The 26,045-nt window shown below is 34.7% G+C and overlaps 3 protein-coding genes across 4 annotated transcripts in view; 2 read left to right on the plus strand and 1 right to left on the minus strand.

The window, feature by feature from the left end:
• The first annotated feature begins 146 nt into the window (after nt 1–146).
• Nucleotides 147–4,181, plus strand: LOC110421129 (CDK inhibitor P21 binding protein). Of its 2 annotated transcripts, none has more exons than XM_021434613.1 (9): nt 147–281; nt 655–806; nt 934–1,004; nt 1,105–1,329; nt 1,952–2,161; nt 2,267–2,332; nt 2,411–2,506; nt 2,607–2,663; nt 3,831–4,181. In XM_021434613.1, exons 1-9 carry the CDS (start codon nt 199–201, stop codon nt 3,927–3,929), a joined length of 1,059 nt encoding a protein of 352 aa, XP_021290288.1. In that variant the 5' UTR covers nt 147–198; the 3' UTR covers nt 3,930–4,181. The 2 variants fall into 2 exon arrangements, with proteins under 2 accessions (XP_021290288.1, XP_021290290.1); XM_021434615.1 differs by having other exon boundaries at nt 2,417–2,506.
• A 6,513-nt stretch (nt 4,182–10,694) lies between these two features.
• Nucleotides 10,695–13,813, plus strand: LOC110421065 (transcription factor bHLH62-like). Its single transcript, XM_021434523.2, has 8 exons — nt 10,695–11,988; nt 12,087–12,311; nt 12,409–12,474; nt 12,565–12,633; nt 12,733–12,804; nt 12,897–13,124; nt 13,215–13,293; nt 13,383–13,813. Exons 1-8 carry the CDS (start codon nt 11,032–11,034, stop codon nt 13,421–13,423), a joined length of 1,737 nt encoding a protein of 578 aa, XP_021290198.1. The 5' UTR covers nt 10,695–11,031; the 3' UTR covers nt 13,424–13,813.
• A 4,829-nt stretch (nt 13,814–18,642) lies between these two features.
• Nucleotides 18,643–26,045, minus strand: part of LOC149526850 (kinesin-like protein KIN-12B) — a 7,923-nt gene continuing 520 nt past the window's right edge. Inside the window, exons 3-16 of the mRNA XM_089784404.1 lie at nt 25,917–26,000; nt 25,639–25,764; nt 25,487–25,546; nt 25,328–25,381; nt 25,145–25,237; nt 24,809–24,904; nt 24,377–24,522; nt 23,424–23,573; nt 23,211–23,340; nt 22,073–23,125; nt 21,896–21,994; nt 21,655–21,807; nt 20,758–21,558; nt 18,643–19,171 (exon numbers count right to left, since the gene is read on the minus strand). Coding sequence (XP_089640530.1) covers nt 18,860–19,171; nt 20,758–21,558; nt 21,655–21,807; nt 21,896–21,994; nt 22,073–23,125; nt 23,211–23,340; nt 23,424–23,573; nt 24,377–24,522; nt 24,809–24,904; nt 25,145–25,237; nt 25,328–25,381; nt 25,487–25,546; nt 25,639–25,764; nt 25,917–26,000 — 3,357 coding nt within the window. The 3' untranslated portion in view covers nt 18,643–18,859. The remainder of the gene's footprint in view (nt 19,172–20,757; nt 21,559–21,654; nt 21,808–21,895; nt 21,995–22,072; nt 23,126–23,210; nt 23,341–23,423; nt 23,574–24,376; nt 24,523–24,808; nt 24,905–25,144; nt 25,238–25,327; nt 25,382–25,486; nt 25,547–25,638; nt 25,765–25,916; nt 26,001–26,045) is intronic.

Here is a 26,045-nt window from a genome sequence, read left to right on the forward strand (position 1 = left end):
CCACGGTCAGGCCCAAAAAGGGCTAAAATACCCTCAACACCTGTCGAAATTCCAACTTAACTCAAATCAACTCAAAAGGAGAAAGGAAGCAGCGCTTCCTTGTCACGGCGGTTCCTGGTGTTCCTCTCCCCTGTCTTCCAATTTATTTTTGCTCGTCGGTACGGCGTCGTCCGCTACAATCTGCCCCAACAAAAAACAATGACGAAGACGAAACAAGCTGCAGTCTTTTCCCCCTCTGAAACTGCTCTAAAAAACAAAGCTTTGCGAACATTTGCACGAAGGTATACACACTGAATAATAGTAACTCCTTTCCATTTTCTCTTAATTCATCTTTTATTTTTGATATTTCAATTTATGTTATTCACCTGACTTGAAGATTTATTTCAATGCTGAAAGTTGCCGTATTTAGTTAATTTTTGAATATTGTGTGCGCTATAAAATTATATATTTGTAAATGTTTATGCTTTGTTTAAAGTAAAGTAAAGAGATTTTTCTGTATTTAATCCAATGAAAATGCATTCATATAATCTGAAAAGACAAATTTATGTAATAATGGAATAAAATTATTTTACTAGGTTAGGAATTAGGACCTGTGATCCTGCACCTTATTGTGAAGCCCTGCTAACCCTTGATTTGCTGCCAAATTTATGGCAGATTAAGCAAGATGCGGCGGAAACCAACCAGGCATCATGGACTGTTACCAGTTCTGCCTTTGACTTTCTCACCATTTGCTCGTTCTGTTGCTCGAGCTGCCACTGCATACCTGGTTAGGCATCTCATGCTTGATGTCAAACGACAGTCAACAGGTTTTTCAGCCAAATTGAGTTGTCTATCGTGTTTAAAGAGATAACCATTCTCTTTTCTATTGTTATCTGCTTGACTTCCCTTGGTATTTTGGAGTACATTCTTATTGCTTTCTGACCTGAATTATAGGTGATGAAATTAAAAACAAGTTAGAAAAGATAGACAGACTATCTGAGTCATCTGATGATGAAGACTTCAATGTAAATAACTTATTCCTGCAACTTTGAATATTCAGTGAAATATATATATGAAGAAGATTTTAAATAATTTGTCTTTTTTGCTTTTCCCTTTTTCTTTAAGGGAGTTATCCAAGCAGATTTTGCCTTCTTTGATCCAAAACCTGATGATTTTCACGGTGTGAAAACCTTGCTGCAATCCTACCTTGATAACAAGCAATGGGATTTGAGTGGTTTCATAGACTTGATAACAGGACAACCCACTGTTGGAACTGTTGTTAAATTAGAGGATGATGAAGACAATGGAGTTTTTTCTGTACTTACTGCCCTCAACTTGGGGAGATATAAAGTAAGAAACTTATCCTTTTGATGTGATTGTTTCTCTTTGTACATGATCTTAGTGGCTAGCTTGCTTTTGGTTAGGATAAGCCAAAAAATTTTAGGACCCTGGCTTTCAGCTTTTAATGTATATGAAGGGAAGTTAACTGTTCTCTGTTTAACCTTTTTCAATTAGCTGGATTAATGATGGACTGGCCCCAATATGAAATTGATTGGATTAAAGGTAATCCTTACTGCCGATCTGATATATGGTACCATTCTGGTTTTACTGTACTTAGGATAAATTAATATTCAATAGTCTACTAAATACCTGATCGTTATAATCTAAACTCAAATCCCATAGTGTGAATGAAGGGCCACTGCACAATGTGATTGATTAGCTAGTAAACAAGCTTTCCATATAATTCTTTCTTGTGATAGAATGATTTGTTTGTGTAAAGTTCCCCAAACCTGACGCTAAATTGGTCATGATGTCAAGTTTTATCACTCATTAATGTTTACCTCAATACCTTTTCAATCTTCTTGAACTATGGGTGGTTTCATAATTTTATCTGTTGAGGTGCCTTTTCTTGTGTGATCATGTGAAATAAAATGCCATGGCTAAAATGTTGGTGAAATGTTGTTCTCACTAGGATCACAAGTGTATTACAGAGATCAAGGAGTTCCTCCTTAACATATGCCATGAGAAAGACAAAATAGGCAACTTGAGATCACTTTTGGGAGATAAAGCACAGGATGTGGGTCTCCTGGTTTCCCAACGTGTGGTGAATCTTCCTCCTGAACTCTTGCCGCATCTTTATGATGCGCTGTTTGATGAAGTCTCATGGGCTACAGAAGATGAGGTTAGATGTTTAGCAAACGGGTGTACTTAGTAAAATATACTATCTCTAACAACTGGAAACACATATCACTGGTAAACTCATATGGTCTTGTTTTACTTTTCGAAGCCCACAGAAGAGTTGCGTGATTCCTTCCGCTTCAAGTTTTATGTACTAGTAACCAAAATTTACAAGGTATAAGATCTTCCTTGTGCTGATTGTACTTTTCATATCAGCATTCCTATGATTCTTTCTCTGACTTTGGACACAAAGTTACAGCAAAAAAATCATCATCGGAAAAGGTCTTCAAGTGCTGACAAAAATGAGGAAGTTATATATATTAAGCCAGAAGATGAGATTTTTCATAAGGTATTGGTTCTTTGATGCATCTAATCTACAATATATTATGTGTCTATTGGCTTGTTTTTGACTTTGCAGTTTAATGATTCCCTTCTCAAACACATTTCAGCTGAGCATGTGGTCCTTCCTTTTCCCTTTACAAACTCAGCAGGTCGCAACTCATGAGGTTAGTAGGAGTCTACTTCAAACTTACTATAATTGATCCTTCTAGCTCAACTCTAAAAACGCTTCATGGGTAATTTCCTTTTCGGTAAATTACCTTATGATTTTTTAGATTTTTGACAAACCCTGTCCCCTTTTTCTGGGATTTCAAAAGTGAATTTTAAATCTCTTGAGGTATTATCCTGTAATAATAAGGGGTTATAATGTTAAACTTTAAATGAAGAGAACAAATTTTCGCAATTTCTTCGGAGGTCTAAGTGTCAACTGTCAATTTAAAACCTTTATGGCTGTATTTGAAAAACTTGAAACCAGAAGAGTGTAATGTAACCGAAATATCTTAATGAATGTAAAGATACCTTTTTAAAATTGTAACTCCCTTTAATTATCTATGCATGTCTTAAGTTATTACTTTAAAAACCTCAAGGTAATCTTTGAAATATTCAAAGATCACAAAAAATTGATTTAGGTTCCATCTGGTCTAACTCTTACTGCTTGCTTCTGGAAGCAAAAGGTAAAATGCTTTTTGGATATTGAAACAAACAATATTTTTAGAGAATTAAAAGTATATATTTATAACCTTTTATTTCTAAACTTTATAGATATCAAAAAGCATGATTTTACTTGTATGGAACCATTATTATTTAATTGGCATTACCTTATTGCCATTTCCTCATTTAAATCAAATATGATTTTGCGTTTTAGTAGTTGCTTTTACTTCATAGCACATTTTGAGGAAGTAAAAAGGAGACAGGAAATAAATAGGTAAGCAACGTGTAAATGGGACCCAGTTTGTTCTTTACCCTTTTCTCTTTCTTTTCAAGTGCTTGACATTTATGGAGTTTGTTGCAAGACTTACATATGAACCCCAATATGACATCTTTTCCTGAAATTCTACTTTGGGAAAAAAAAAACCTTTAATAACATCTTGTTTGTAGTTCTTGCAATCAATTTTTCTTTTCAACAGTACAGCGCTGTGCATAAGGATTAAGGACGTTCCTTTATACATAGAGCATCATGATCTTTATGTTAATGTTTCTCTGTTCATTTTTTCCTGGTTTATTGTTAATGCTACTAAAATAGACAGTCTTATTGGATAGTTAATATCTAAAATGTCCTTTATCTTTCTTCGTCAAACTAATGGCTAAATTATCTTCTTTCTATATTTTTGCAGCTAAAAAATTACCAGTTAACAGGGATTGTCATGGCTATTGAAGCAAAAAATGTTTCCTTGTTCCGACAGCAATTACATACTTTAATAAATGAATCTTGAGTCTTATTGTAAGATTTCAAAAGTTTTGATTTTGTAATGACTGTATCTTTTGAGTTAAAAGATTTTGCAAAGTCGGTAAATGTTCAGGATGCAACCTCACTACTTATGGTGATTTTCTTGCACCAGTTTAGGGAGCTAGAAATCAGTCTTTTTCAGGAGTCTCCAATTTTGTAAGTATAGGAGACACCCGGACCTTATTTGAGGTGACATTTTTGTTGGAATGAAAGTTGTTGTGATGGATAGCTTTCTCTTTTTGGTTCCATTCTAAATGGTTTCTCCTTCCTCCACTGTGAAACCATTTGTCTTTTAGATTAGCTGTAGTTGACATTTAGTCCAATTATGCATTCAACAGTGAGAACTGAGGAACTTGGCATTGCAAAGTACTTGTTTGATTTCATAAAAAGCTTCCCCATGTTTATCGGCTTTGCTTTTTTCTTGGATAGGTAATGACTCGATTGTGGGAAGTGTAATATTAACTTGTCACCATGACCCTTAGCATGATTTGAATGAATACAGTTCTAAACCGTAACAGCACAAAAGAAAAGAAAACAAAAAACAAACATAAGATCAAAACGAGTAGGCATCAAACAACTTGAAACAAACATTGAAAGGTAAAAACTGAACGAACTATGCACAATAAGAAGATATCCCCACTTGGAAGAAGCATTTAAATTTGGTTTATAGCATTTTTGCCGAAGCAGCATATCTCCATGGCATGCTAAGCTCTGCACTAGCAAAGACTCCTCAACCGGATGATCCTCTGATGGTATTACCAAACTTTTTTGCTCCTCTTTTTTCACTTTCAAATTTTTAGACTAATTCCATGGCACCTTATTCCTTGATCTTTTTCCTTCAAAAGAAGAAAAGAAAGGTAAGCCTTTTCCCCCGTGGGAAAAATCCAATGAGGTGCTAGGAATTGACTTTTTTGGAAAATTATCCTATGCACCCCAGGGTGGATTCCTAATTACTAGGGGAAATGGCCCATGGGTTTGACCAAAGTTCTGACAAGTATCGGCTGAGCTTTCAAAATCCCACTTTCTTCTTGCCTGTCAATTGGGTTACATCTTTCCTATTGGCTCCTTACGCCCATGGAAAATTACAATCATCTTGTTTTATTCTTTGTCAGCCCCTTGTTCCACTCCAACAATGCCAATGCAATGGTACATAAAGACTAGAGTCAACAAAAAGTAGTGGAGTTTTCCCACAAATAATACATATACACTGCAAACCTAAAACTCATTTTGGCCTCCCAAAAAAGTTGGATTTGAAGAAAACCCCATTTCATCAATGAGCATTTAAACAAATTTATCATAATAAACAAGCCACAACCTCACAACAAGTAGCAACGATATATAACTGTCATTAATCTTTGACCTTCATTAATTCAATTTCATCCAATAATAGACTACATTAATAAACGTGAAAAGACAAACTATACAATCTAGAATAAGGACCTCACCTCTCTGTCTTTGTTATTTTTTTATGCTCAATAACTTGTTTACTCTCTATAATTTTTTAATTTTTTATTTATACAAGAGAATCAAAGATACAATACTAAACAATAGTTAAAATATTATACATTAAGTTATAATAATGAAAACTTTCAATTACAGAAAGGGAAAGTATGTCAAGATCCCTAACTGGTTTGCATGTCCGATTAACAAGTTACCCCAAAAATAAAACTTAATTTTAAACAAAAAAAAAATTGAACGTGATCTTAGTAAATATTGACGTAGGGTTACACTAAGCAACTATGGGAGGAGAAGTAGTCAAGTAGCAAACGAAAATGGGAACCTTGAGGGAGTCCACTTTCTTTGTTGCCCAATCCCATGCATCTGTTTTTCTCAAGGGGCATGGAAGGGTGACTTTGGCTTTGGGATAACGATAATATTGAATATATCAATTTAAGTAATTTAAAACTTATGATTAAGCGTAAAAGAAGGGCAGCATGCCGGTTATATGCTTCCAAGTAACTATTAGCTTTGTCTGGTCCCAATCGAATATTCTCATGCAAAGTGCAGAGCAACTTCTTTTTCACTTTAATCATCATTAGCTGAATTTAGGGTTTAGTTTATTACGAGTTACAGAGATACTCAATCCATGTCTCCCCTTTCTTTTATTTTTTTACTAATGGAAATTAAGAGTGGACAAGCGAAAGTTGTTAAGGGGTTAAGGGGTTGCAGCATTCCAAGGCCAAAGTTGCCAATGACTTGCAACAGTGATCGATTAAAGTCAAGCCCACAATGGAGATAAATAAAGAAGAATCGCCCACAGTTCTAGTGTTTTAGCCGCAAAGGCCATGCTCAAAGTCGGTGGACTCTGAACGAGGAATGGATCATAACAAACGATAAGGTCTTTTTTTTTTTTGTTTGAGTTTTTCCTTTGTCTTGGTCTTTACGGGGTATGTTCAACTTTTATATTCAGAATGCCTTAACCTTACCTGTATTAAAGATATAGTAACAGTAATAATTATTATTAGTATTATATTATAGTTTAGGGACAATGATGGAGAAGAACCAGGTTCATTGTTACCAACGGTATGGGGTTTTTTCTTTAAAATATAAAACTCGAGGTAATAAGCTAGCTAGTGCTTACAATAGTAAAGTTAGAATGAGACTGTTCACCTCGTTGCATTAGAATTCGAAAGATATTTTAATGCATAGAGAAACCTCATGGTTACGTAATAAAACTTGCAAGTGTGATGGGTATGAACTAGCCATGCAAAGAAAAGTTATAGCTAGCTACCGAGCTAGCTCCATCTTATCTTGTTAGCTCTGCCCTTCTATATTTTTTCAAGATTCAAATTTAAAATTATTATCAAATTAGATGTTTCGAGTTTTAATCATGACAAGATTTTAATAAAAAGTTAATATAGATAATGTTAATTTAGGAATGTTGGGCTATATATTCATTTGAATACATAAATTCAAACTTTAAAAGATTATTGCATGAAAATTTGTACTTATTGCATATGTAAAATATTGATTCAAGGCTTTCTCAATCTAAAGTAGGGTATGAACCTATTTTAGTACCATTAAAAAAGACTGAGAGATTAATATAACATGCTCAATTTTGGAGCTTTAACTTTGCACCAAAAGCTGGGATAACAAATAGCTAATTAAACTAATTATTATTATTTTTATTAATTCATGAACCACTTGCAAAGCCAATCTTACATGTTGTAAATATTTTTACATTAAATGCAATCACATCAACTTATTTTGCGCGATTCGATTACCTCTCTTCAATCATTTTCATACGGATTAAAAAAAGAAAGGATTCATGTATTTTTGGGAAGTATAAGCATTTAAATCTTTGACCCAACTCTATAGTCTTGCCCTAAAACCTATTAATGTTTAAAATAACCCATGGGTGTTCTTGAGCTACAACTTGAACAACCAAGAAATTTCTAAGTGGGGGCTGAACTATTAGGCAAGTTTCCAATTGGGAGGGTAACATATATAGGTTTGCCAGTTGCAATTAATTAGCTCAACTCAACTTGCCCATGGCTGCTCCTTTTTTTCAAAGAGTGAAAGCTTATCTTCTTTATATATATTATTAATTCCTGAAATGTATGATAAGATATCATTAAGTTAAGTGAATGAATCTTGAATATTAATAAGAAATAAATATATAATTAGAGAAATTAAAATCAAACATAAAATTTGAATGAAATTTACATGCAAATGAGAAGCTAAAAAAAATTTCACAACTTTTTTATTTGTCATTGAAATAAAAAAAGATTCCTTCGACTTAAAAAATATTTCAGAAAATAAAATGAAACAAATAATTAATACTAGTATGAAATGGGCACCATAGCAACTTGCAAGAGAAGCAAACTGGTGAAGTAAAATATTATGAATACAAGAATATCCGGTAGAGAATATCTGACAAAACAGTTCCAAACTAAAAAGAAATAGTATATGGTAAATTTAATTTAAAAAAAATAAAATAAAATTGGGCCATCACCTAATCATTAAAACTGCCATATATATATGTATGATTCTTTCCAAGCTTTGATTGGAAGAGACTTTTAATTAAAATAATATTATAAATAAACAATTAAAATAAACGTTTAAATACCTGCAACCGTTAGTTAAACTAGTATTTAAAATTGCCAAATAAACAAAGAATTTACCTCGGGTTTCGTTCCTCTTGAATTATTGGAGAAGCAACACGTGTCTTCTAGTGAATAATATTTGGTCAAACAGAGGAGGTTGCATGTGAATGTGTGCATCAATGATTGAACCTCACGTTGGTTCAACGATGGAGTTTTTTGCAATTTGCCGACATACAAAGTTGTATCATACATAGTTTGGAGCTAGTTCATTTCTCCAATTTTAGGAAACCAAAAGTAAATTAATGTAATTATTAGTTATAATTACATTTCAGATCACGGATCATCAAAATCAATTTCTAAAACCTAAATTAAATCTATAAGTTAATGTAAATTAACAAAAGGATGAATGTTAATTAGGTTTTATTTGGTTAATTTGAGGCTCATATAGCTATTAAATATTTTGAACGCTTTCATTATTAGCATTGACAATAATTAAAACAAAGATATAAGAAAATTATGAGCTAAGGTAGGGACTATATTATAAAATAATTATAAAATCTCAAAATATATTATTATTATTATTATTATTATTATTATTACATAGCCTAGAAAGTGTAATCCCAAATTCCCAATAGGCAATAGGGTAAAAATAATGCTACTAATTACTTAATTCCATTAACGTGTTTTGTGCATGTTTTTAGATTCCTCTTATTTTGTCTGTTTAACTAATTTACATGCAAAAATCATTCATATTTAAGTTTAATTGAAAATAAAAAAATGGTGATAAATCACAAAATGATGTTCCATCACATTGTCATTAGTGTAATCTCTAATGATTTTACACAAATAAGGAAATTAATTATACCCGCCATATCTCCATTTATTTATTTATTTCCTTTTGCCTTCCATATATATCATCACTGCGTACAGATTGTTGGATGGTAGCTTCCCAATTTTGAAGGCTTATTAAAAGTTTATCTCATCTTGACCTAACTTTCTCTTGGAAAGATCTTTCAAAAACTGCCTTTTATGTTTAGTATGGTATCGAATGCCTTGAACTCGTGATTGCCTCTAATTATAATTTATATGTAAGATTATATGGAAAATGGTAAAATATCCAACAATTCGATTGTCCCACCATTCACAAAAAATAAATACTCATAAATTGTTATTTATTAATAATATATATATATATATATTTATGCATAAGAACAAAAAAGATCCGATTTAAGATCCATCAATTTTAAACAACTCGAATAATCGAAAGGTGTTATAAGATGACATCACTTACAATATTAGAAATATAATAACTACTTGAGTAATATAATATGAATCATGTTGAAATTAAATTTTAATTTGTCACGAAAACTCAACTCTGCTTTTAATGTCTTTTTTTTTTATGTAATTTTAAGTATTAATAAAATCTTTCTTAATACAAAAGTTAAGTTTTTTTTTTACTTGCTTATGTTTTATAATTTGAAAATCGTTGTATTTAAATTTCAAGTTTTACTTTAAAAATTTATATTAATAGCAGAAATATTTATGTGACAAAAACAACCACAAATTCTGTTACCATAAAAATCTCCCTATGTTCTGCCCTTGTTGGCTAAAGGCACTTAATATTCATAATAGTATGAAAAAAAATAAATAATAAATGGATGAATAACTTTTTTTACATTAAAAATTGAACAATTAAATTGTTAAATAGTTTTTAACACTCGATATTTGATTCGTATATTATATATCTGTCTAAAGAGTAGAGTTTAAATTTTTTTTCTTTAATTATAAAAAAAATTATTAAACACTTTTTAAATTTTGCAAATAAAAAAGTTGAAGAACCATGTATACCTAAGTTTGGGTCTTTAAACAGTAGAAAGGAGAAAATGGGTTGATTGGGCTCTGGGCCACTTCAGTACATGGTGTTAGTTAAACACTCAAGATCTGGGACCAATTTCCTCACAAAAAATAAATAGTAATAATAAAAAAAGGCAAAGGACCCGGGGACCAGAAGGAAAAACTAAACTATAAACCTACTAAGCTTTGTCTGGTCCACTTCAGCACCTAATATTTTAAAAGAAATTTATATAATATAATTAAAAAAAAGAAGAAGAAGAAAGGATCAAAAACTTCTCTGCCTCACAAAAATGTTTCAAAAGAAAAAAAAAACTAAAATAAATAAAATCCAAACGAAAATTCCGGGACCTGTCATAGTCCACGCCTCTTCACATAAGAGATCCTTTACATCTTCAACTATTTATTTATTTATTTAAAGCTAAAATACAAGAAAAAACAAATTGTTTCTCTCTCTGTCTCTGACATTGTGATTATAATGAATTAAGTAAAAATTAAATAAGATTAAAACAAATCTGACCCACGTCCTTTTTTCTCTGTGCATTAATCATTGATCATTAGCCACCAACGGTTGTAGTGTCCTGTGCCCATCAGAAGTACCCAAAATTAAAAGGCAAAAACAAAATTAACTAAGCTGTTTTACAAAAGGCTTGAAAATTAGGATGGTTTGACGTTTAAGGCCCGGCATTGCCATCCCTTCCTTCCACCGTCTATTACGCAGTTTTAGGCTGAGATTTTTGTAATAATAACTTTTAATTTAATATTATTCATTCCTTTGAAAAATTAAAATTATTGAAAAATTAAAAAGAAAAAGAAGGTCAAACAGACGTTTCCTTCCTTTATCTATCTTTGCTTGCTCCTCACTTTCCCTCATTTCTTCTCACACTTCCTTTTGGCTTTGCTTTTCTAAACTCCTACACACTCCTCTTTTTGCTTTCATATTCCTTAATTGAGTGTCATAGCGTCATCACTGTATAAGAACAAGTTCCTTTTATCTCAATTCTGCTGAAAACCTTTGCTTCTTTCTTTATCCCAAGCCAACACATCCCACTTAAAAAGAAACAACTTCTTTTTTTTTTTTTTTTGTGGTTTCACTTGAAATACTTTCTGGGTTTTGTCTCTTGATTCTTGGTTTTTGGTTTTCACTATTCTTGTTGATCCGGGTCTTCAACGTTTTCCTGGAAGTTTCTCATGGAAAAAGACAAGGTTTTTATGGCTGAGGGACTAAACAGAACAGGTGCACCCCCGACTTGGAATTCTTGTAGTTTTGGGATGGACATGCAAACGAATGAGCTGAATTGTTCAACAGAACAAGTGGGAAGTTGTTTTTTCAATCCCAATTGGGATAATTCAATGGATCAGAGCGATCCCTTTGAGTCAGCATTGAGTTCCATGGTGTCTTCTCCAGCAGCATCCAATGCTGGAAGTACTCTCCCCGGTTCTGGAGATAATGTAATGATCAGAGAATTGATTGGAAGATTAGGAAACATATGTAATTCTGGTGATATTTCACCTCAGTCTTTCGTCAAGCCAAATAACAACACGAACAGTGGTAACACTTCTTGTTATAGTACTCCATTGAATTCACCACCAAAGCTCAATCTTTCAGTGGTAGATTCACAGATCAGAGGGAATTTGAATTTGCCAGGTCTTGGAAACCAGTTACCGATTCATCCAAGCTTGGCACCATTTTCTCCAGACCCTGGGTTCGCTGAGAGGGCTGCTAGATTTTCCTGTTTTAGTACTACTAGCAGGAATTTCGGTGGCCTAAACGGTCAACTTGGATTGACTGAGACTGAATTGCCTCAAAGATTACGTCCTAGAATGGATTCTGTTAAGCTTTCAAGAGTTTCCAGTAACCAATCCATTAAGGTTACTGGATCCCAAGTAAATGTTACGGAAAGCAACAAAAACTCACCGCAGGAAGGGAGTTCAGGTTCTGACAAGAAAAACACTAGGCTGTCAAGGTCTTCCTCGCCGGAGAATGCGGAATTCGGTGATTCCAAGGAGGAATCTTCAGTTTCTGAACAGATCCCAGGTGGTGATACAAGCATAAAAGTCCAAAATGATGCTAATGCCAGGAAAAGGAAATCAGTTCCGCGGGGGAAAGCTAAAGAAATCCCATCTCCAGCGGCTGCTGATGCCAAGGTAATGTAATTCTGTTTTGCAAATTATTAGGATTTATCTGAATTATCAAATTCCTTTCGAGAATTCTAGTGGAAACTAACGTTGGATTACCATTTCAGGTTGCACCAGAGAATGGTGAATCCACCACGAAGAGAAGCAAGCAAGAAGAAGCCGCTGGGAATGCAAAGGAGAAGACAGAACAGAATGGCAATGGTAAAGCAGCAAATGATGGGAATCAGAATCAAAGCAAGGAGAATTCCAAGCCACCAGAGCCGCCAAAGGACTACATCCATGTCCGGGCCAGAAGGGGTCAAGCAACTGATAGTCATAGTCTTGCTGAAAGAGTAGGAAACTTAAAGCAATGATCTGTAGTTATTACATTGAACGGTAATTAAGATTTGTATTGATCTGGATATCGTTTGTCATCTTGTATCGGTCCAGGTCCGAAGAGAGAAAATAAGTGAAAGGATGAAGTTCCTTCAGGATCTTGTTCCAGGTTGCAATAAGGTGAGCAAAACACTCTAAACTTTGCACTTTACACGATTGAGCCAGTTGTGAGAACTGAAACAATACCAATTACAATGAAATTGGTTGCAGGTGACTGGTAAAGCTGTTATGCTGGATGAAATTATTAACTATGTGCAGTCCTTGCAGCGTCAAGTCGAGGTAAACTGAAATTGGCCAATGTCTCTATTATTAAATTGAGAAGTTGATTTGAGATTTAAGCGCAGAATAATATTTTGTACTGACTGATATTTTCCGCAGTTCCTATCCATGAAGTTGGCTACCGTGAATCCGAGGATGGATATTAACATGGAAGCCCTTCTGTCAAAGGATGTAAGCTACTGTCTATGATATTGTTCTCTATTTATGGGTAGTGAGTCATCTGAGTTTTCAAGTGACAATCTTGCATCAATTGCGTGCTGCAGATGTTTCAATCTTGTGGATCTTTGCCACATGCCCTTTATTCAATGGATTCTTCAGCACCAGCATTCCCTTTTGGATATCAGGCCCAGCAGCAAGCGCTACCTCTGCACAGTGGTATATCCAATAATATAGAGACTCAATTCTCAATGAATCCACTAACTGCTGTGTTGCGTAAAACCCATGGCTTGCAGCTGCCTCCTATTGATGGTTTAATTGATGCTAATCCTCAGGTAATCGATAAAATAACTTGTCTAGTTAGTAGTATATTCTATTTAATATTGTTCAGAATCTCAGTTGGAAGCTGAAAACTTTGTCTTCAGGTTGCATCATTTTGGGAGGATGATCTCCAAAGCATTGTTCAAATGGGATTTGGCCAGAATCAGGCACAAGGCTATCAAGGTCAGCATAATTCATCAAAACTCAGGCACTACGTGTAGAATTGACACATTCTATAATCAAATGTTTGATCTACTTTTTGTGTGGCGCAGGCTCAATGGCTGCTGCAGGGCAGGTGAAAATTGAGCTGTAATGGCCATTAGACAACACTTCCTGATTCCGCTTCAGGGCCTCCAGGGGAGCAAGAGAGGCCTTTGTACATATAGAGCAATTACGGTTGGAGTGAAATCTTTAGCCCGGAAAAGAAAAAGGAGAAAATTTATAATCTCGTTTCCCAAATTGTTTCTGCAACTCATTCTTTAGAGAATTCTTACAGGAATTCCTGATTGTAATATGTTAGAACTAATTGGAATCAAGTGGTGCATAAACCACATTTAAGATTTAGCTTTGGTGAGAGGAGTCTTGATGGGGTTGAAAGAAGAGAGGAATTTTTATGTAAACTTCTGTTTCAACCGTGTGTATTGGCCTTACAAACCAAGAAAAGAAATTGATCTATCAATTCATTGAGAGACTTTTGGATACATATATATGTGTCTTCTCTTTCTTTTTCTTCTTTTGATTACTGCCTATAACTCTGGCTAAGATCCTTCCGCTGATTTTGGTTGGTTCGAAGATTGATGGAAAAGTGCAGATGGTATCAACTGCAAAAAGCAGTTGTGAGATCCCATGAATTTATCCATTTTCCTCTTTACTTCTTGGCAACCAAACAAATACTACAGTACAGTGTAATGAAAATGATAGCCCCCTCCCTCTATTGCTTTCATATTTAGCTGGAAAATTTGATGTTGGGAGTGGCCCCGGTGTTAGAATGACAATTATGTCACGTTAAATCGCGTAACTAGTGGGAAAATAGATTCTAGCTTGTAAACAGCTGTTAAAGTGGGGACAAATGGTCTCTTAAGTCCAACTGATGATTAAGAATGATTTTGTGCTTTGAGCTGGAATCCAAACTCATTTCTTTACAGCACTTTGCCGTTTACCATATGCAACAATTGACAGCAAACAACTGCTATACTAGTACTTTGCTTTTCTTTTTTCCCTTTTCCTCCTTTTGTCATCGCCTTTTGGCATTTTTTTTTTCTAAAGTGGGGAATTCAGAAGAGCACCAAAAGCCCAGGTTGGCACTAGTGAACTTCTGACTTGGCTGAGGAATCAAAGGGTCTTTACGATCCCTTCTGCTTTAGAAAATTCTGTTAGGGGGATGTGTGGAAGAATAAAGACTATAAAGTAGTGGAGTTCAGATGTAGATAGATACCTTCTGAAGACACGAAGCTTTTCCATCAAAGGCTGACCTCAAAAATTCCAAAGTCTACGAACAAACACCCAGAAAAAGTGATCTCCTCTGCTTGATTAATCTAACTGTAATTGATCAATGCATTTATGTACATGTATTGGATAATATTGAATGCGAGTTATGGATACTACAAAGAAGGCAACCAAGTACAACATACAATGATGTGTATTTATTAATCTGGTCTGAAATCGCACTTGCTGTCTTTTATAACTCTTTTAATGCAAAAATGGGCTGGAGAATTAGAAGCAGACCATTCCAGTGCATAACATTTTTGGGTATTCAGACAATCGTACATAGCTCAACTCCATAGCTGCGCCTTTTTTTTTTTTGGTGGGGGGTGTTGTAAAAGGGAAAATGGAGAATTCTTTGGCTAATATTTGGGATTTCCATTCTCTACCTACTTACCGCCAGAGTGACACCAAAGTGACGTTTTCCCTTGCATTTCTGATTTCAACTAGAAAACTGTGGAAATGCAGTCTTAAATGTACTGTTCAGATGGGCTGCTGCATTCAATTGTTTTTGACAATACAACAAATTTAGAGGTTATTTGAAACGTGGCAAGCATCCTTGTTAGCCTCTCGTGTCATGATAATAAATCAGGGATTGTGGATGTAGACGGCTCAAATTACTTCAAGGCACACATGGCTTTTGGCTAGGAAAGCCTTATTGCTACATGTTTTACATGGATTTCTTCATGTACACTTCCTTATCAAAACAGGATGAGAATATCCAATGTCACCAAAAAAACTTTTCCACCATGTCATGCGGTACATTGCACTTAAGCATTCGACTTAATTTTTGATTCAAAAAATCATATTTGATTTAATTAAATGACTTTAACATACACCGTTAATTGTTTTATTAAAAACAACTGTAAATCTATTATGAGATTTAACGATAAGATATATCTCAATTTCTAATCCAAATTTAATGCATCCGTATATTTTTAGGTGTTAATGGATGTGGTTGATAGTTATGGTGAATTAAGGACAACTTAGTTGGATAATTTGCCCTGCGTCAAAGGAACATTGCTTGGATAATTAGTCAACAAAAAAAGATTTAGCACCTGAGATTTGGGAATGTTAATTATTAGATATTGTTATGCAGCAACCAATGAGATGGGGGCCTTGCATATAAGTTGCATCAAAAAAGTAGTTGCTACCTGCCTTCATCATCAATGTCACATTGACAATGGTGCCAAACCAAAATTATTATGTGACTAAATCTAGCAGGATATCAGCAAATCAACCAATTGAGTCCATCAATGGAAAGCGATTCCTTTAATCCAAATAACCCTAATAATTTTATCCATGCTTTTTACTAAAGGTAAAGATTCTAACATTACCAAAGGATTATTGCAGTAATTGGAAGGAAGGCATAATAATATAATAAACTTTCAAATTACGGTGAAATTAGAAAATAATCCGTCATTAACCAAAGTTTTTTTTTATGCAAAATTATTAATTCCAACTTATATTTGAAAGTAAGAAAGTCTGTGACAACTTTCACAAAACTGTAGTTAGGTAAAATTAGTTGCAATGTTGAATTCTTTCTGTGTCTGTGCTTTAAGCTTAGTGTCCCACTATTACAACTGCATCTGCATTAAGTGGCAGAAGCAGATTGATGCACGCTTTTGAGTTTGGTTTCTGTTAATGTCATCCACTTCACTTAAAAAAGCAACTGAATTTGGCACATACCCATCACACGGTACAAAGCAATGAATAACATCTCAAAACATCAACCTCCTCATCCCAATTAAAATATCAACATGACTAAGCTTTGATCTTCTCGAGAAAGGTGGAGGCTGACAAAAGGATGAACTTTTGGGGGTGGAGTCACATAAAATAAACACCCTTTAGAGACCCAGACTGATCCTTTTAGGGACGTGCTTTGGCATTCAAACAATCTTAGAAGTTGACCTTAATGCTTTCGGTAGTTATCCACAAACATCATCCATGGAGCATGATGATGAGGAACAAAAAGATTTACCAGAACGTTTAATTACAAAGAAAAGGTTTTGTAACAGCATATACACATATGTATATATATATATATATATATATATATATATATATATATATATATATATCGATCTAGAAGGTTCCCCACAAGGAACTCCAGTAATGAGGGGTCCAAAGAAGGATGAATGATGAAGAGAGATTGATGGAATATGTTATTGTGGGGTTTACAAGAATTAATGATGATTAGAGTTAGAGAGGGTCCATTTACCAGGCTGTCTCTCTCTCTTTATGTCTCTTTCTTTCACCTTTGCTGCCTTTAACTTGGGTGGGTATCAACTTTGATTGTATGTTGGGGATAAAATATATCAAACCACTAATATTTATATATCAAAACCTATCATTTTGCTTCACCGAACATAAACCATAGACCCCAAACCATCGGTCCATGCAGTACTCAACCATCTGAATAGTGTTGAAGCAAGCAAGCACGAGTTAAAATCAGAACTCCAAACTCATCTGATACACATAGGTACTAATTAACGAGAATGCTAAATCATTTTTCATGGTTTTTCACCTCATATTTGGTTTATTTTTCTTTCCCGACAATTTAATGCTTCGATTCCCATTTTATGAATACTTCACATGTATTTCTAGATTCAAACTCAAAACACATTTTTTTTTTAATGAAAATTTCAATTTTCAATGGTCAAAGATATTCTATTAGAAATATTTTTTGGATTTTTGTTTTATAAATATTACACATGTATTTCAAAATTCAAACTCAGTAATTACTGAAATCTCAATTTTCCAATGATAAGATATTTTTCATAGACATTATTTCGATTTTGTCTAATAATAATCATTTGTACAATTTTTTGACCTTAATCCCATCACTTCATCCTTCATTGTAAACCGCAAAACAAGCACAGAGTTAAAATAAAATCTTCAAACTCATGTGATACACATTGGTACAATTACAAACAAGAATGCTAAATCATTTTTTATGTTTAATTTTCTACCCCATTTTCCTTTTGTAAATGTTACATGTGTATTTCAAAATTCAAATTCTACACTTAATGAAATTTAAATTTTTAACCGAGAAGATATTCGTTTATAGACATTATTTCGATTTTCTCTAACAATAATCATTTATACAATTTTACATTTTATTCTCATTATTTTATCCTTCTTTGTAAATCACAACGGAAATTTAAATTTATTATTTATATAAAAAGATTCACAAATTATGTAATTTCGAGCTCCAAATTAAATTGAGAAAGTTTCTATTAATATCTGTTAGTTTGGTTTCCTCTTCTATGAGAATTGGTAGAAATTATCTAGATGTCATTTTCATTCCTCATTTGTTTCTTCTAAATCTGATGGCTTAGTCCTTTCTAACCCTGCAAGAGAAAACCAGTGATGTGCGGCCAGGGTTTAGAAGCTTGCACGTCCTGTTTTATCATCAGCCTATCCAGCCTCCAGGCTTTGTAAATTGGGTCTCAAGTGTGGGAAAATGGTCCACAGGTAGGGATAGGCTCATGTCAGGGAGAAGACAAGGCCACAAGCTCCTTGTATTATGGTCTCCATGAAATGATAGACTCCTAAATCAGGAGCCTCCCAACGCAAGTGCTTGTGGACTGTCTTGTTTTTTGCCTTCCCCTAAAAATAAATAATAATAATAAAAACAGAAGGGAGGGGAGGGACCATAGACATACCTCTCTGATCCACTGGAGGGATTGCCCCCTACGTTATTGACACCAAAACCAAAGAAATAAATGATCCAAGGCATCAAAATAGCATGTTTGTTTAGCTTTTCAGATCTGTTGTCTGTACAAACTTTAGGGGTCCACCATATCCATTATCACCAGAACACCCAAAAAGGAAATACAAATTCAAATGCAAGTTTAACAAATCTTCTTTCTGTGTCTCTCCAATGCCATATTTTGGAATGTGCCATGCTGAGTTCATGTGCCTGAATGTGTGCAACTTGGTCGCATTCGTGTTCCATTTTGTTGGCCAGAGATGGTCAAAGGATGAAGAGATTTGGAAATAAATATAGAATCAAAGTGGAAGAATGAGAAATCTATGTGGGAAGAATAGAAACAAGAAAGAATATAAATCATTCATTTAACTCTTATGAAATGAAAGAATCTGAATTTGATTACAAAGAACAACAAGGGAACCAAGATACTGGTCCCCCCAGATTGGCAAGAACTGGTATACCCAGATGAACAACAAAAAACAGCCACGACTTTGGAGGTATATGACAGAAACTATTAGTTATACATACACTATTTTGCAGTTAGGACTTGAACTATATATTGCAACGATCATATCCAGAGAACCATGACGAGTTTTCTGCAAGCTTTGATAACTCAACATCTTCACCGTTATAGAATGGTTCAAATTCTTCTCGCCATCGCTGATCGCTGGCATCGTGTGTCTCACCTGCATCATACTTGGCAATGTCAAAATTATCATAAGCAGGTGGTATTGCTTCTTTAGGTAGACGTGATTCTGCAACTAGCTCATTAAGAGTGCTAATCTCATGTTCGTGTTTTCGCTTTAATTTGTCAATCTGTTTGTGAGCCTTCTCAGCTTCTAGTTCTGCTTCCAATGCTCGCTTCTGCGATAATGTAAAACATAAGCCAATGAGAACAGTGCTAAAAGCTCCATCTACTTTTGAAGGTCACATTCACTGTCAAAGAGCTATCTACAGATTCCAAGTTCAAAAAAGCATAAAATTATAATTGAGCTCTGCTAGTAAGACCAGAAGGTGTGACCATTCCCTACCACATGCAAAACCATGTCGATCTAATACGTGGGATAATTTACTGTCAAAGGAAGCATTATATTGTAAAACTTTTGGCCATCTCAAAGTACACTCTTGCAAAGCATGCTAGAAAGGATTTTTGAGTGAGAATAGAAAACTACGAGATATTGAGGAAGACTATAGTCTAACTGCATTATGTTGTTTATGCTTTCTTTGATTTAAAGTGCGAGCATTTCATCTGGAAATTCTAGGTCTAAGTCTAGCACCCAGCTTTCACCACATAAAAAAAAAAATAAAGAATTTATGAGTCAGCAAGAGATGTTCTATTGACATGTAAGTTCATTGGCATGCTGAAAAATTAGATTTCCATGTATTACCTACAATTGTAAATGAAGATAAGATTTTTGAGTGAGAATGGAAAACTACAAGATGTTGAGGAAGACCAACAGTCCAACAGTATGATGTTGTTTATTTTATGCATTCTTTGATTTAAAGTGTGAGCATTCATCTGGAAATTCTTTGATTTAAAGTCTACCACCCAGCCTTCACCAAAGAGAACAAAAAAAAAATTTATGATTCAGCAAGAGATGTGTTATTAAGGTGTAAGTTCATACCACACTCAAAAATAAGATTTACATGCATTACCTACAAATGTAAATGACTCATTGGAACATTTACTGTGAAATATTTGTACATAAAACTTCCAGTTTCATTTTCATTGTGACACTTTCAAAGAGTACCAACCAGTAACCAGATGATGACTCAAGCTTCACCAATAAGTTCTCTGAGCATTGTTATCTGTAGTATGAATGTAAGATGCAAATCCATCTCAATTTCAAAAAGCAAACTTCTAAACATCTTTATGTACATTCTAAACTTGAGGTTAAAGACCTGATTCAGACTTAACATCAAAAAGTTAATTGAGACGTCATGACAGGTTGTTTTGTCACAAACAGCATTTGTCAGTAATACCTGTTTATTATAGTTGATTAGCAGGGTTTACAACAAAATTTTATTTATCACAAGGCAATGTATAGGGAACATCTGTAAGTCCATACTTACATATGAGTGTGTGTGTGTGAGACCACACTAAGAGACATACATATATATGAGTGTGTGTGTGAGAGACCACATTAAGAGTGCTTATTTGTAGAATGAAGGAAAACGGATAATTTTCACATAGAAATTAATGTATACACTCTCTTTCTATGCATTCCTCTTGTCACTTTTGCGTTCTAATATTGTCCCATTCAAAATTTTACTTTGAAGTCAATAAATTGAACAAAATGTTTCCTACTTTACTCTACCATCATAACCATTTAAAAGTAATACAACAAACTGCATAGACACTCATACATCTAAACTTAATGTATAACAAGAATCTTAATATCAACCAGTGAAGTCAAAGTGCATGAAAACATATCAATAACCTCACTTACTTGGGCATCAGCCACAGCTTCTTCTGCTTCTTTTAGCCGTACAAGCAATTCACCAGCTGCCTGGACTGCTTCAGCAGTATCCCTCAATTGAGCCTGGAGTCCTTTATTCTCATCCCTAAGATATCGCCTCTCCTTTTCCCTTTCCGCTTTCAATGTAGAAATTTCAGCAGCAAGGGCATTTATGAACTTAGATTCAGCACCCCTGACCCCTGCCCTAGCAGCTGCCTTTTTAACATCTTCTATGCCCTCTTGAATCTTCCTATGCCTTGCAAGCAATTGAATATGTTTTTCCTCAAGATCTGCATACTGTTCAAGCATTCTTGCATGTCCCTCCATAGCCATCTGCATTGCTTCCTTCAATTCTTCTGCACATTTCTTCTCCATATCTAGTTCCTGCTTCCTTTTTTCGGCCAATGACCTACTAGCATCAAGTTCAGTCCTTAATTCCTCTGCAAGAGAAATCCATTTGCTTTCTGCCTCGGTCCACTGAATTCTCTCTTGTTCAAATTTCTCTTCAGCACTGTCCTCACTTGTCTCTGGTATTGCACTAAGAGGTGGAGGCACATTGGGTTCACATGAATATGTCAACTGCAGTAGAGAATTTCGTCTTCGAGCTGATGAGGAAGAAGAATCTATATAATACTGTAACTGGTTTCTTAAATCCTGAATTTCTTCTAACAACACTTCCCTCTCACCCAAATCATGAAAATTTCTAAAGCGCTCCAGCTCATCTTGAACTCTTTTCAACTCAATCTTTGTTCTTAAAACCTCAGGATGGTTCTCATATTTCTCCTTCAGAAGCTGTAGGCAATAGGTAAGATATATATGCATAGCTTTTCAAAAAAAAAAGAGAAGAAGATATAGATGTGTAAAAAGACTAAAAGAACAAAAGTATACCTTGTGCTCATGTGTGAGGGACGCTAGCTCTTCTTCCATGAATTCCTGAGTAGGTAGAACACCATCCATAAGGCTCTCAAGGCGAAGAATTTTATCCTCCCTTGTCTGCCCTATAATGGCATTGCACTCTCGCTCATGTTTGTACTGTTGCACCTGTAAAAAATAGCCAATAAGTATAACATCAACAATTCACAATGATGATGGCCGTAGCTTGTGCTGGAAAAATTACTAAGAAACCTACCAGACGGTTTAACTGCATTATCTCAGAAGCTTGCTTGGCACAGAACTCTTCAAGTGCCATTTCTCTCCTGATAGATCCAGCCAAAACTTTCTTCACAGCCTGTGCAATACAAGTGTTAAAAAAAGTGTCTATTATTGGAAAATATAAATCTGAAAGCCAGGATTTGAGACTTCTTACCTTTGGGACTTGCTTCTTGGTTTTCTCAGCAGACTCTGCCTCATCAGCAGGAACTAAGGTTTTCTCACTATACTCTGACTCATCAACAGGAACTAACTGCAGGTTTGAGCTTTCACTGTCCTCTTTGCCCTCCAGGTTTGTTCTCTGTTTACAATTACTACATAGAAATACTACTGGCTCTTCTTCTTGAATCTCATAATCTGGAGGAAAAGTTTGGACTCCAACATCAACTTTATGAGCTGCAAGGATTGGCTTAGGATCAGCAGGTTTTAATGAATAACGGAATGATGACCTCCTCAATGCTAAACTCCGACGGTGACAATCAATAATCTCAAGACCGCGATGGAGGCTAGCTGCCAAATGTTCTGTTGGTGTGAAAGATACATGCATAGCCTCTGAGCCTAACTTGCCATCATCCTTAATATCTTTTTGCGAAGCAGTGAACATTGATGATGTCCTCAGACTCTTCCTACTCTGATTGACTTTAGGTGAGACACTTGGTGTTGGGGATTTAAGAATCGCAGAGGAATCCCCATCAGTTGTTTCAACAATTAGATGGCCTGGATCTTCTTTGATACTATCATGACCACTAAAAACATTTGGGGTGTTCGTAAAAGGTTGAACACAATCAACAATCATAATTTCAGAGGTTTTAGGCTGTTCAGATATTTCTTCCTCCATGTTCACATCAGAATCCTCAGCATCCTGTGCTTTGACACATTCAGATGTGTTAGGCCCTGGCTCACCAGCACATCCATTTTCAGAGGGGGTATTTACCATATCTGACTCAATTAGCTCTAGTTTGGTCAGTTCATTTGAACGATGATATTCATCTGCTGATTGCAGACCTACTTGAGCACAAAGATTCTCAACAGCTTCCTCATCAATTTCCATCTCCTCATCACCATCTTCATCAACATGAGGTAACGTCCTTGGATGATGGAGGCTAAATTTTAACAAATTCAAGCTCCGACGGGCATTCCATCCAGTTGAGTAACTTCCATTTGGATCAGTTTGGTTGTTGCCATTAGCTTTCATTCGATGGAGTTCATCCTGCATAGTTCGTCCACATTTGTCATATTCACGCATTTGATTACATAACTAATGGGTCAAAAAAAAATTGATTCTGAGAATATACCTTCAGCTGTCGAATCACTTCACGCAGAAAATTTACATCATCCTGCATTACTTCATTAACAACTGCCTTGTTCTTGATTGCCTTTGCACGCTGAGCAAATCGTAACGTGCTGAATGTTTCACTCTTACAGCTGCATTATTAACTCATTTAAACTTCTCTCACAAAAGTGGGGGAACAATATCTTAAACAAAATAGAGGCACTTGTTTTATTACCTTTGTGCTGGAGAAATGGCACAGACCATTGCTAATTTTGCATTGCCACCAAGAGATTCCTGCAATAAAAATGTCAACTTGGAGTCTCTGTAGGGGATATGCCTTTGCTTTCCATTTTGGGAAACTTCAGCTAGAATGTTTATCAAGTTCCTGAACTCCAAATATTAATTGAAATTAGCAAAAGGCTAGCAGTGTAAGCCTTTTCATACACCCACGAAAACATGTCAATGCAGCAAAGAAGCAAGAAAACATGGTCAAATAGAATCTGAATTGAACGATTGTCTCAATACATTTTGCATATCACATATCCTTTTTATCTTCTGTATCTTCTTTTCTTTATCACCTTTTTCTGAAAATGTAATTTGCTAATAAATTTCTTTTTCTTTCTCATCTAGGTACACAATCACCCCTTTAGACAAATGTGCTAAAAGTTAAGCTTTCTTTAAAAGTTTTCATGTGCATTTACTCTACCACATTAAGCTGATTTACATTTTTGTATTTCAAAACTCCATCTAGCATCCCTTTTTCTTTCCATGCAATATCTGATTATTGTGTCAATGCTGTAACATAGAGTTCCCTATATGCTGACCTGAATTCTAAAGAGGAATTCTAAATTGTGATATTCAACACAATCTTACCAAAAAAATAAAGGAAATAGTGTATAAGACAATTCACTGTACTGTTCTAGGGCAGTCTTTGTGAAATGTGTAATTGTTAAGCTGCATCTGTCGAGTTGGCAAGCCATTTGCAGCTCAACAATGTTCTGTACTATATTTTTCCAATGATTTTAAATCTAAAAGATTAAGAATTGCTGATGTATCATACAGAAGCCAAAGTTGGAAAATCTATCCTTTTTGTACAAAAAACATAACTAAAAGTTGAATATGGAGATTCAATAAAAGATGCACCTGAAATAAGGCGTGCATATGAAAGAAAAGATACAAATAGCATACCCAAGCTGTGAAAGTGAACGATTAATATTCCCTGCCTCCTTTAAGCGCTCCCCTGCAGCACCAGTTAATTTCTGTCGTTCTGAGCCGGCAAGATCGACAAGATTTATTCGACTTGTTTTAAAGCTACTTATACCATCTGCCACACTCTGTAAGAATATAGAGTACTTCAGAATCCCTTAAGTATAACTGAGAAAGAAAAACCCAGGAAAATGGAAGTCCTTTTTCCAATTGTTGTGCAGATCATTAGGCCATTTGTAATTTTATTATTTGCAAAAATTAACATATAAGCCATGAAATGTAATTTAAGAAAATTTCAGCTTGTGATTTGATGCCATGAGTTAGTTTTGACAAAGTTGAAATAGGAGAAGAAATATTTGCTAAAATCTAAATGTTAGAAACAAGTAAACCATATGAAATTCAAAGCATTATTACCTTACATCGAGATTCAACAACACAGGTAAAAACACTATGTGAGCGGGAACTTTCAGCATTGATACTAGTCGCACCTGTCCTTCTATTTGATAATCCCTGCATCATATATAGAGCAGCTTGTAAAGATAAACCTTAAAAATTAGTTAACAGTCAAGTTTCAAAATCCATTTAAATCAAACTAAAAAAAAAGGAAAAGAATTATGCATACAAGTGTTCCATTTCTATCAAGAAAAGTTGAATGTCAGCATTGTAAGCATAAAGTTTGAAGATTTTTCTTCACACTCTACAGCGAGGAAACAACGAGCAGTCAAAGCATTGGCAAAGTAAAGAACAAACCTTCATTAACAGCTGAGTCACATCCTTCATTGAACTTACATACTCCTCTGTCAAATTCTCGACATAAACGCCAGATTTTACATCTTCTCTTATCTGGATGAAAATCATAAAACAATTTAAGAAAACCAGAAATTTTCATCCCAAAAGATGAATTGAAATGTGAAATATTATTATCCCTTCTACCTGCAGATTTCTTTGATTTGGATCCAACAAATCTGTGATTTGCTCATTATAGATCTGCAAAGGGAAATTGAAAAGCAAGTGGTAAGAAATAACAATATTACAAAGCTCAACAGTCAAATTATATCAAAATTTAGAATCACAATAAGCCAGTAACTCTACCTCGAGAAAGGAACAACGACATTGATACTTGAGTTGTTTATCAGCATGCTTAATTTGCTCCTACAATTATAAAAGGTCAAAGCGCAAACTAATAAAATTGGTCCATCCGTCATATTAACTTTGAGCGAATTCATCCAGGATTGAAATTTTACCTCATTTATACGAGCAAAGAGTCGCTCAAAGACACGGGGAGTTAAGCCTTGTTGATCACTTGATAAGTTCTCTTCCAACAAGGCATTCGCTGGACCCCAAATCGTATAAGTCTTTCCACTTCCAGTCTAGTGAAATCAATTTTTGGGACAAACAAATTGAAAAATTATTAGCATTGTTACAATTTGCTGGATAATTTACAATTTTTTTTTGAAAGTTAATTTACAATAATTGAAACGAAATTGAAAAAGAAAAAAAGAAGTGTTGAAGAAGCAAGTACCTGCCCATAGGCAAATACGGAACTGTTAAAACCTGCCAGGCAATTTTCAACAAGCGGGGCTCCTACAAGATGGAAAATGTCTAGCTGCAGCCAGCAAAAAAAAAAAAAAATCTTGAGGCATTTCAAATA

Source organism: Theobroma umbraticum, unplaced genomic scaffold, assembly GCF_002168275.2.
Source record: "Theobroma umbraticum cultivar Fairchild unplaced genomic scaffold, ASM216827v3 scaffold_130.0, whole genome shotgun sequence".
Taxonomy (NCBI): domain Eukaryota; kingdom Viridiplantae; phylum Streptophyta; class Magnoliopsida; order Malvales; family Malvaceae; genus Theobroma; species Theobroma umbraticum.

Coding starts and splice junctions, on each gene's coding strand:
- LOC110421065 (XM_021434523.2), top strand. CDS start 11,032: ATGGAAAAAGACAAGGTTTTTATGGCTGAGGGACTAAACAGAACAGGT. Junction 11,989..12,086: donor CAGCGGCTGCTGATGCCAAG/GTAATGTAATTC, acceptor TTACCATTTCAG/GTTGCACCAGAGAATGGTGA. Junction 13,294..13,382: donor TCAGGCACAAGGCTATCAAG/GTCAGCATAATT, acceptor TGTGTGGCGCAG/GCTCAATGGCTGCTGCAGGG.
- LOC110421129 (XM_021434613.1), top strand. CDS start 199: ATGACGAAGACGAAACAAGCTGCAGTCTTTTCCCCCTCTGAAACTGCT. Junction 1,005..1,104: donor CTGATGATGAAGACTTCAAT/GTAAATAACTTA, acceptor TTTTTCTTTAAG/GGAGTTATCCAAGCAGATTT. Junction 2,664..3,830: donor AGCAGGTCGCAACTCATGAG/GTTAGTAGGAGT, acceptor ATATTTTTGCAG/CTAAAAAATTACCAGTTAAC.